This window comes from Clarias gariepinus, chromosome 28 (genome assembly GCF_024256425.1).
Source record: "Clarias gariepinus isolate MV-2021 ecotype Netherlands chromosome 28, CGAR_prim_01v2, whole genome shotgun sequence".
NCBI lineage: Eukaryota > Metazoa > Chordata > Actinopteri > Siluriformes > Clariidae > Clarias > Clarias gariepinus.
Genome location: NC_071127.1, coordinates 13,773,618 through 13,785,537, shown reverse-complemented (window position 1 = coordinate 13,785,537; position 11,920 = coordinate 13,773,618). Strand labels below are relative to the sequence as shown.

Here is an 11,920-nt window from a genome sequence, read left to right as displayed (position 1 = left end):
TCTCTAGTTGAGTAACAGAGTTGTGATGGTTTCACCCACAAGAGTCCTGTATTATTTTTTGCTATATTCTTAAGATTGTATATATTACATACATCAGGCTGAATGGCTGTCAGTGCAAAGGCTGTGAAGCACTCACAGGGACTCCAGGATTATTTTTGTTCATCACAATGATTTTTTTTTTTTTTTTTTCTTTCTTTCTTTTTATAGTTCGTGTATGTGCATCAATATAGTTTGCATTGTTATTTTTCTTTTCATGTTAACTGATGCACACTGCTTACTATCAGTCAGTCAATTAGGGGCACCATGCAACATTTTCATTGTTGACCCTGTGGGTGTGCACTCCTACGTGCTCGCTTTACTTCGACGGCTAGACTCATTCTTAAAAATATGCTTCTAGGTTATGTGGATTTTATGAATTTATTTTTTTAAATATCTTCATCTTTCTTACTATTAAGTAATACAAATTAATGAATTGTCCATGTTTTTAATTTTTTTAAATAAAAGTACTATGCCAGAAATGATAATTTACCAATTTTTTAATAATCCACAGTTTTGTATGTATACATACAATGCAAGAGACTTTTTTTTTTTTTTTTTTTTTTTTTTCTTTTTCTTTAAAGGTTCATCGGAGTCTAGTAAAAAAAATATTTTTTTTTAAAATGTTTTATTTTATTAATGCTCTGTATTGATTTAGAGGTGCTTTTTAACATCTTAAATTTTACTTCTATATAAATGCAGTTTGGCTGGGTCCATAAGCTTATATGAAGGGGAAAAAATATATACAAATGTTTAAATTTCTGTTTTTATTTTAGCACCAAGATTGCGTCAAATCGAACACCAGAAGATGGAATAGAATCTGATCCAATGCGACCCAATTTTTTTTCTCTTTTTTTTTATTTTTTTATTTATTTTTTATTTTTTTTTAAGGGGTCATCTGATCCAAAGTGAGAACTGCAGCCTTACACCTTCAGGATTGAGGGTTTGAATCCTGCCTTCGGGTCTGTAAACGTGTTCAGTTTTGTATGTTCTACCTGTGCTTGATTGGTTTCCTCCCACAGTCTAAAGACGTGCAAATTAGGCTAATTGGCGTTTCCACATTGCCTGCAATGTGTGTGTGCGCGCATGCATGCACGTGTGCTCTGTGATGGATTGGATTGGCACCCTGTACATGGTATGCCCTGAGAGTCCCTTTGGATACACTCCAGGCCACTTTTGACCCTGTACAGAATAAGTGGTGTACAGAACGAGTGAGAAACGGTGATCTAAAGTCAGTAGTCTGTCAAAGTCAGGCCAGAGCATTAGTTCCTCCAGCTCTCGGAGATCGAGGAAGAAAAGCAAGACTGGTGATTGAATGAACGTCCATACAGCTAAGTCACTGGCAATCTTTGAATGATGACTTAAGACGTATCTGTTTCTTCAGTACTTTGGTTGTAAATTGTATTTAATTTTTATACATTTGTCTTTAATGGACTTTCCATTTCCATATGTATCAGAGGTAGCACAAGTACACAAACTCAATACTGAAGTACAAGTACTTGTCCAAAAAATGTACTCCACTACAAGTAAAAGTAACACTTCAATAAATTTTGAGTTGAAGTACCAAATATGTGCTTTAAAATGTACTTTAGGTACAAAAGTACTAATACTTCACAGATTCTTCTAGTTACTGAAACAATTGAATTAGATTTTTTTTTTTTTTTTTTTTTTAACCAGAATAAAAGTACAAAAAATTTAGTTCATGAAACCTTGTCGGCATTACAAGAGAAAATGTTTTAAGCCAATTTATTTCAAATTTTAAAGACGAGAACAGAAAGGATGAAACACTGCATAAGTTTTTAGAGAAATGTACATCATAGCTAGATACTTTCAGCAGTGGCGAGTTTTATGGAAAAAGATTTGTCCAAGTTACAATGATTGCGAGGAGCTGCTCTGCTGCGCAAAGGAGCTGTGGCTTTTCATATACTAAAAATAAATCGTTCATTAACTTAAAGGTTTCAGCTTCTAATTGTTTCATGTCCTTTATTTGAGTGATGACATACAACATATTTATATCTTACAGTACAGTATTATGTAGCATTTTTATAGGCATCAAAATAAAAAAAAGACTTGAATCAAACAGTGAATCAAAAATATATAAATATATAAAAAAAAAAAAATGAAATAAAAGTAGGACTTAGAAATGTTCAATATCAACCTGGATCTTGTGCGTTGTCAGTTCGTTTAATTAAATCTGCCCTGATTTAAGTGTGAGATGTTTTGAGATTTGAGAATCACTGCTTTGAATAATAAAACAGTTATCGCCGGTCATTCCCTTAAGATTACAGTTATTACATTACATACAAGTGCCAGGGCATAAAGTTGTGCAAAACCATGATGAATATACAAATCTCTACACAAAACTCTCTCGCCTTCACGACTAGAGCAGCTCAGGAAACAAAATACTACTTTCTTGTGCTACAAAATAAAAAATCTCTTTTACGCTACCCTGCAAAGTGTAATCTCAATGAAGCTTGGCTAAAGGTCTGGTTTCATTTTAAATGTAATTGGAAGATCTGTTTCACATATTGAAATATTTAAAAGCACTTTGTAGGCCACGTTGTATTGTATTGTATAGATGCCCGGTTGTTTAAACAGCTTATTTTACTATTGTGGAAGCACTACAGAATTAATTCCACATCCGTATATATTTTCTTTTTTGTTCTGACGTACAGTAAGCTTTAAAACACGCACGCTGCTATTATTAGCCACTTTTACTCAAAGCTAAACCACCGTATCATATGCTAATGATTACTGGAAATCCAGATGTGCTCGGCTGATCGTCTTGGTGTGGCAGTGAGGCTGCAGGTGCTCGAGCTCAGATGTCGTTGGAGGGAGTCCCCTTGCTCTTGCGGCCGGGCAGGGGGAAAGCCGACTTGCTTTGAGGCTGTGTGAGACGGCTGGTGAGAGTGGTAAAGGGCTCGATGAGCGAGCCGCGCTCGGCCACGCTCACCTCCCACAGTTTCACTTTCTCAGCCCGAGCCCACTGCTGAGCCACTTCCTGCTCCACTTGACGCTGCTCGAGCAGGTCCGCCTTGTTACCCAGGACGATCACCATCACCTGGTCATGCAGAGAAAACAAGCTGAAGGTCAATCATTACATTTTGTATTAATTACAGAACTTATCTCTTAGCTTGTGCATTCTTTGTTTTGCTTTTTACGATCTGAAGACTTCTCCCCCCATGTTGGAAAGTGGTGTTCGAGTCAAACCAAGACTTGCTCTAGCTCTCATTTTTCTTTTGTAAATGTCGATCGGTTTCACACCTTCATTCATGGGAAATTTCATCACAAGTCTCTTTTTGACTTAAACACCCATTGTATTACAAAGCGCTGACATGTTTATTATTGCATAAAGGTTATTTGGAGCTCTGAATGTTATTACTATAAATACAACATCTAACAAATGTATTAAATGAGAACATTAAAGGTCCCATATCTCACTATTTCTTTAACAAGTTAACACAGGTCTCCTGTATATTGTGTATTTTAAAGCCCCAGTTAAAATACCCCAAAGATAATGTGTTTTTTAAGTTTTATATATAAATAATTTTTATAAAAATTAAAAATATAAATTAATAAAAAAATATATAATTTATTTTTTATCATTCAGTTAAGTCTCCAGTGTGTGTGTGTGTGTGTGTGTGTGTGTACAAACAAAAAGAACTGTAGTGATTCAGTTGTAGACATTTATACCGATTCTCCAGTATGTGTGTGTGTGTGGGGGGGGAAACACACTACTTTTTTGTCCTATTTAAAACAAGCCAGTTGGATTTTTCCCCCCTAGTGTGACCTCATATAGGATGCGCCTTGTTACCCAGGCTGGGATCACAACAGCACCTCTGTTCATTCTTTTTTTTTCCTTACACACACACACACACACACACACACACCCTATAACTGCTGAATTAGCACTGTTGTTGTAGATACACCAGATATCGATCTAAGAGGAAGCTGCATAAACCAGCATAGACAAGATTATCCTAAATGAGGTCACACTAGGGGAAAAAAAATCCACCTGGCTTGTTTTAAATGGGAGAAAAAAAAGTAGTGTGTTTTTTTTCCCCCCACACACACATAATGGAGACTCGGTATAAATAACTACAACTGAATGACTACAAAAATGTATTTGGCATCATACAGTAGGTGACCTTTAATATATAAAGAACTGGAACTACTGTCTGAGATGAGAGTCCCGTTAAAGCAAACTAACCATCACCTTCTGAACAATCAGGATTAAGACTTGATTGTGACATTTATCTTACAGCACAGTGAAATTAGTTATTTTTTTCTTCACATCCCAGCGCAGGGTCGTCCAGCGACATAGGGGTAAGGGCCTCGTTTAAGGGCTAGCAATGCTAGGGCTTGCACCCAGAGGGTTAACGGTTTGAGCCAAGACTGCCCGAAATAGATTCAAGAACACGTCAGCACTTTGATATCAGCCATAAAACTCAACAATGTACCGCTTCTTTAATATTTAATATACTTTGCTGTATTCCTCAGAGAGAAATTTCGCCCATCCCATACAGTAACTGAAGCGTGCGTCCTACTGTGGGTTAGCTCCCCATGCTGAATTTTTCAAAAACTACAGAGCACAAAAACGAGATGCGTTGCAACATAAATTATTTTTAATAATAATATTTAATTAATTTTCTTTTTTAACATAATCATGTACAGGATTCCCCTAAATTTCTCATCATCAGCAGTGCAGTCTGAAAATTCAGCTATTCTTATTCACAACATCACCTCTGTTCATTCTCTCTCTCTCTCACACACACACACCATAACTGCTGAATTAGCACTGTTGTTGTAGATACACCAGATATTGATCTGAGAGGAAGCTGCATAGACAAGCAGTGTGTTGGTGTTTTTTTACATTACTTCACACTCCGTTAAGAAAGACAGTGTGTCGATCAGAAGGCAGAATAAACACTGACGTCTTTGAGGGTCTTTTGAGTAACAGAATTAAACGCCTCCTCTTATGTGATGTGCTTCCAGGCAAAATTCCAACATTCGGTCAGCTTTCTTTTGGATATGAGATCGCCTTGTTTAAGAAAAAACAAACATACAAAAAAATACACGCCACATGACAGTTACGCTGAAGGGATGTGACGGATTAATTTAATACTGAAAAATGATATGTTGGTGTAACAGATGATGGCAGAAATGTCTTCTATGACTGAAAACCCAATACATCATTATACACTTGTAACATTTATACAACGATATAATACATATACTGTAGATTACACCTTTTAGTTTAATCATGTTATTTATGGAAGTTCATTTTCATTTCTCTGTTAAGTATCACAACCATCCATCACTGGCGATGCACCGGGATACTCCAGGTGTCATTATCCATAATAATATTGCCTAATATTGAGTAGGCCACCAAAACAATGATGCACAGTGTTTCCATGGGAACCTTTTTAGCTATTTGAGCTACACTATCTCACCTCAGACACTACACAGGGCCAGCCTTCGCTCCCCATGCGCATCAGTGGGCCTTGACCGCCCATGACCCTGTCGTCGGTTCACTGGTTTTCCTGCCTTGGACCACTTCTGGTATGTCCTGACCACTGCAGACTGGGAACATCCCACTAGAGCTTGTGGTTTTTTGGAGTTGCTCTGACCCAGTCGTCTAGCCATCACAATTTGGGGCTTGTCACAGTAGCTGCAGTTACAATATATAATTAGTAAGGCGGCTGGACTGGAAGCGGGTGGGTATATTAGGCAGAAAGTGAACATTCTGTCTTTGAAGTCGATGTGTTGGGAGCAAAAAAAAAAGATTGTATGCATTTGAATGACTTTGACAAGGGCCAAATTGTGATGCCTAGATGACAGGGATGTGGCGAATATACTTTATGTAATGCCGTAAAAATTATATGCAGATGTAACAAACAATGGTAGCAATGTCTTTGAAAGATTCAGTGACTGATATTACAGAACAAGGCAAGAACCCAATACAGCATTATGGACTGCAGGAGAAATGAGTCGGTCCGGAAGCACGATGATATAACAATGGCCACATGAGGGCAGTGTGCGGAAGGGGTATGCTTTACATTCACTTTATTACTCACTTTGTCAGACTTAAGAACAAATCTGACTTAAAAACATGCTCCCGAAACAGCACGTTCGTAAGTCGGGGACTAATATAAAAAATGCTACTTATTAGGGCTGTGCAATGAATCGAATTTCAGTTGCAATTTTGGATTCAGGCGATTATGAAATCATCAATAGTCATTCAGTTTTTTACCAGTGATGTCCTTATTTTGTGTCAGAGATCCAGGACATCCTTTTATTTTATAGCAGTGCTATTTCGTCCCTCACTTAACGCACTCACGTCCAAGCTGTGGAATTAATCTCTGTGGTATTTGTCTCCACTTTCAAGAAACACCAGGTGTAAATGCATGATGTCATTGAGATATTCTGGTAAATAATCGTGATCTCATTATTGACCAAAATTATTGCGGTTATGATTTTTTTGCCTTAATCAAGCAGCTCTATTACAGTATTTATAGATATTAGTTCTGAGCCCTCCCCTGTTTTGTATCTCAAACAGCCTCCATTGGTGATTCACAGGGTACATGATGATGGTGAGTCAGGAGGATTTAGAATTTTATCAAAACTACATCAATCAACTGCAATACCACAAACATTGCCTTTATAAAAAACATCATCAGTTTTATGTACAGGTTTATACCACATGATGTACATATAAGTCTATTAAATGTGGCTCTGCCTATTGTTTAAATGTGGTTTATCATCACGGTCATACTCTCGTCTTTTTTGTACCTCTTTTTTATCCCTTGATTTGTCGATTTCCTTCTTCAGGACGTCAACTTTCTTGAAGGACTCCATACTGTCGACGCTGTAGACCAGAACAAAGCCATCAGCCACAGAGTAGTAGTGTTTCGGCAGCTCCTGGCCGTCCTGGAGCCCCCTGGTGTCGTATAAACGTAACTGTTCTCTCACGCCGCGGTCCGTCTCCACAGAGGCCACGTAGATGTCTTCCTGCGTTTCGTTTGTTTCAGCACCTGGAAAGCGTACCATTAAAAAGACCTGAGGTCAATATTAATAATCAACATGTTTTGTATAATCTATAATTTCTGCTTATAATTTTTTCTTTTCCAGTTAAATTGCAAGTTGTTAATTAGGTGTTTAATTAGGTGTTGTTGGTACAGTATGGTGGCATCGAGGTGAGTCGAAATAATTTCCACTTATGTCTTTTTAGCTTTTACTCTGATCGGCGTGCTCACAGCTTTCTTTGCACTTGACCTTATAAGGAGTTTTGTGGGTGTTGAAAGAGAGAGCGGCACTTTATTTATCCTGCTGTCTGTCCAACACTTCCATGACCTCTGCTCAAACAGATCACCTTCCAAAGATTCAGTTTTCATCCTAGTACCCTTGTCAAGGACAACATCCTTGTAGATCGCAGACTAGCCAAGAAAAACTCTTGGCCATGCAAATACAGGTCATACCACACATCAGAATGGGGAAGAAATGTCATCTCTGACTTTAACCTTGGCATAATTGTTGGTTCCAGACAAGCTGGTGTGTGGATTTCAGAAACAATGATCCTCTGCCCACTGTAGCCTCAGACTGTTGTCCCTGGGTGAAAAAACAGCAACTTTTGAAAATGTGGTACGCCGGAGCCACGATTCTCAATACGCTGCCTGCTGTACGTCTGAATCGCTGGCCTCCCAGGAACTCCTTTAATACCCCAAACATGTGGAAATATCTTGGAAAGATGTCAGGACTGTACAATGATTGTGTGTACAGTTCCCACACACAGACGCGTCTCTATCCAACGATTTTCAAGGATCAGGCGTTCCACTCGTTGAATGTTTTTTTTAAAAACTAAACTGCCACCTTGGCTGGGGTCATCATTCACGGACGTACGGTCTTCTTTAAGACGTTCGCACCGTTCAAATGTTTTATCGCAGCAAACAGTCTCATCGCTGTATGCAGCTTGAAGTCTTCTGGAAATGTCAATCGGAAATGTCACACCGGAAATTTCATCACCAGTCCCCGTGTGCCTTGACATAGCTTGTACCCCCATAGCTTGTCAGAAAAATTTATAATCTAAAATAAGTGATCTGGTCCTACCATAACTTCTTTGTAAGTTGGTTAGTTTCCTGAAGGCTTTTTGTCCGGAAACAAAAGTAGACCGAAACATTTTTTTTAAATCACAGTTAGAACCATAAGTATTCGGACAGTGACTTGACTTTATTTTATTTTCCCTCTCTCTTTCTTTTAACACCAATAGTTGAAGTGTTGAATTTGCATTTGGTATCTTTATAAAAAAGTCCATTATGTTGATGCATACAGACAACAATACAAAACAATTAATGTGCCGCTGTCCAAATACTTACGGACCTGACTGTGTCCTGAAACGGTAATTCGAGAGGTTGTTCCGAACAGTTCATTATTTTCAAACTTTTATTTTCATGTTATTTATTGAATTGTCACATGTTCATATTTTTAAAGAAATCATTTTTATTGATGAATTTATATATACAGTAGAATGTTATTTTCATGTCTTTGTTACATACGCGATGCAGTAAACACGACGCCTCATACTGTAACTCATGGTTGGGTGGAGATGGTCATCTGGTAATCACCTGATGGTTATCTCAGCAAAAGAGTCTGAATCTCATTTAAAATTCCTTTCTCCCACCAGGTATTAAAGTTTGGCTGCAATTGGACCGACCCTGGCGATTATCTGCTCGCCACAGTGTAGATGTTTAAGTTACTAAGGTTAAACCAGTCTGCCCTTTTTCCTTTGACCTCTCTAATCAACAATTTGTTTATGCTTTTAGTCCTGCACCTCGCTCCTAATCCAGGTCGACAGTTTCTCAAAAACGTTACCAAGTTACCAAGCTCACACGGGGTTTGATGTGAAGCATTGTGCTGACTCCATGAACAAGTAGCGGTACAGGTATTCCTATTGAAGTGCGCAGTAAGTGTATTCACTGCTTTCAGGGTGGAGTTTTCTTCTAATACGACACAAAGGATGTATAATCGGATCTATAAATGGAACTAGTTTGGGTCGTGTGGGTGAAAGCTGCTCTCGCTGAGTCTCAGAGACGTTCGAGCTAGTTAGGGATCTTAATCTAAAGCCGGGTTTCTGTAAAGCTGATCTGGGACAATGTCTAATGTCTATTTAACATGTGTATATAGTTGAATTGTTCTGGAATAAATCAGTGCGATGATACTATATGTACAATAATAAATGCACATCGGAAAATACAGTTCTGTGAGTTGTTTTACTGTGTATGTATATGAACATCAGGACTGACCGGGCGTATGGTTTCCGTACAATAACTGCTCGAGAATCGCCGTTTTACCAACAGAGGCCCAACCACAGACCACCACCTTACAGCCTTTTCCCATAGTTCCCTGCAGAGAGATAAAGAATAAGGACAGTTAAACAGTTCTCAGTGAAAACCAGCAACTAGCTGAAACTAGTGGACTTTCGGGGAAAATAAATAATTCATTTATTCTCTATAGCACTTATGCAATACAGGGTCGCAGGAGCCCTGGAGCCCATCCCAGAAGACTTTGGGCACGAGGCGGGGTGAACCCTGGACAGGACGCCAGTCTATTAAAGGACAGCCGTCCACACTCATTCACACACTACAGAAAATTTGTGAACACCAATTCGCTTACTGCATGTCTTTGGACTGTGGGAGGAAACCAGAGTACCCAAAGGGAAACCCACCAAGAGCGGGGAGAACATGCAACCTCCACACACGCAGACCTGAGGAGGATGGACTCTAACCATCGAACCTGGAGGGACGAGGCCATTTTGTTCCTAAAAATAATAACTGATTCAAATCACTTAAAAGGAATGATATGATTTGTATATCTTGATATATTTTATTTTAAAGCAGGTGATCGATGTACCACCGTATTGAAGTGCTTGGAAGGACAAACCTCTGAGATTGGCCCACACCCCTAACGAATAGAAACGAAGATAAAATATTTCAATTATACAATATTTCTGAATATTATCCAGTTTATGTTATTGGAACCAGGCTTCAAAACTATTTAGCACACAACAAAAGTAGTGGTTACCATTTTATGTGGGCTTGGAAGTCTCTAGAAAGAAAAAAAACATCAAAAAGTTTGAAAAAGGAGCCAAATGTACAAACGAGCAAGAAAAGTATGAGCATATGCTTATGCTTAAATCTAACCCCAGCTTGAAATCACTCTATTTAATTTTAAGGATGCACTGGCCTGGATTACTTTCCACAATAGCCCAAGATCTATTAAGCAAATAAAGTGCTCAGGAACATCCGTTTTCTATTATTTCCTATATAGACCAGGAGGACATAGAACTCTTAGAGTTTGTTATAGTTAATACATTATGTGCCATATGTGTATGAATATGTGCCATAACTGGGGACCACAGTGCACTGGGAACATAGGGGTGACCCACTTTTGGACCCATTTGACAAACATATAATAAATAAGTGCCGATTCAATTTGTATTGTGATTTTGTCACTATCATGATGTTATAAATATCCATTTTTAATATAAATTTTATATATTTATTTTAGATTCTGTTAAAACTCTGAATAAACTTGCCAATGTGTGAATAATTTAGAGTGAATATAGAGAAACTGCAACATTTTCCCCCCCTCATATCAAATTAGATATTAATTTACATTAGCGAATACTCTCCGTCCGTCCTCCGTTATTTTTGTGGCAGCTACTACTTAAGGGGTCGGGTTGCCAGGTCGAGGTGCTATTGTCATATAAACACTATTGGCAATTTGGGAATGCCAGTTAGCCTAATCTGCATGCGTTTGGACTGAGGGAGGAAACCGGAGCACCCTGAGGAAACCGACCATGCAAATTCCAAGCTCACCGACCCGAGGCGGGAAATGAACCTAAACCCTAGAGGTGCAAGGCAAGATTTTATACTTGTAGTATTCTAGTATTTCAGTGATGTCTTTCCACTCTTGAAGCACACGTGCCACTTAAAACACCTCGAGCGACTCATTGCAGCATGACCATCTTTGTGGCAGATTTGCCCAGTTTCACGCGTCTAATTCGCTTTATGTTCTTTGAACTTGCTGGCCATGATGAAATGGCAGATGTGGTAACGCACGGGGTCAGAATAGCATCAGCTGCACAGCTCCCGATGTACACAGGACAATGTCTTTTGGTACACTGTCTTACGATGGTCAGGGTGCCAAGCCATCGCTCTCGTTTATGCTACAGGCAATCTGGAAACACTGATCAGATGACAGAAGATGGGGAGAACTTGCACACAAAGATTTGAACCCCATCACTGGAGGTGCGTGGCTAATTATACACCCAAAAAAAACAAAAAGATGTTATAGTTATTGCAGAATGTCCCGGATATTTATCTATATATACATCTTGGTGTTTTTGTTTGGTGCATTAAACCACCATGACAAAACATTTTTATATACATTTATGCATCTTTATACATTTTAATAATCCTTGTTTGTATGAAAACATTTCTACAAATACAAAACAGGGTATTACTTTGATTAACCACTGAACTAAACTCTAAAGACAGCTGCATGCACATTTTAGCACTACACACACACAAAAACACCACAAATCTACCTTTTTTCACAGTGATGACGTCAATCCTGTGCGACTCGCTAAAATAAAAAAAATCCCGGCTCAGTACTTCTTATAACATTCCTCTTAAATTCCTCGATCGCTTCCGGCTCCCTTTTTGTCCTCAACCTAAAAGCGTACACACCCACATCTCCTAACTAAATCCTCTACATTCACACACACATTAGATCTTAGCACTGTTTCGTCTTGCTAACCTTTTTTTCCTTCGATTAACCTTCAATAAACATGAACTACATTTCCCGTCAAACCTTTAAAGCGGAA

The 11,920-nt window shown here is 38.5% G+C and overlaps 1 protein-coding gene across 1 annotated transcript; it reads right to left on the bottom strand.

Moving 5' to 3' along the window:
• Positions 1-2,013: 2,013 nt before the first annotated feature.
• Positions 2,014-11,889, bottom strand: nkiras1 (NFKB inhibitor interacting Ras-like 1). Its single transcript, XM_053489745.1, has 4 exons — positions 11,642-11,889; positions 9,336-9,435; positions 6,829-7,070; positions 2,014-3,097 (listed from the first exon to the last, which is right to left on the bottom strand). Exons 2-4 carry the CDS (start codon positions 9,427-9,429, stop codon positions 2,855-2,857), a joined length of 579 nt encoding a protein of 192 aa, XP_053345720.1. The 5' UTR covers positions 9,430-9,435; positions 11,642-11,889; the 3' UTR covers positions 2,014-2,854.
• Between the last annotated feature and the right edge of the window lie 31 nt (positions 11,890-11,920).

Excerpts from the sequence above, each read along its gene's own strand:
- nkiras1 (XM_053489745.1), bottom strand. The coding sequence starts at position 9,429 with ATGGGAAAAGGCTGTAAGGTGGTGGTCTGTGGTTGGGCCTCTGTTGGT. Across the intron at positions 7,071-9,335 it reads GTACGGAAACCATACGCCCG|GTGCTGAAACAAACGAAACG; the intron begins GTCAGTCCTGAT and ends TACGCTTTCCAG. Across the intron at positions 3,098-6,828 it reads AATCAAGGGATAAAAAAGAG|GTGATGGTGATCGTCCTGGG; the intron begins GTACAAAAAAGA and ends CTGCATGACCAG.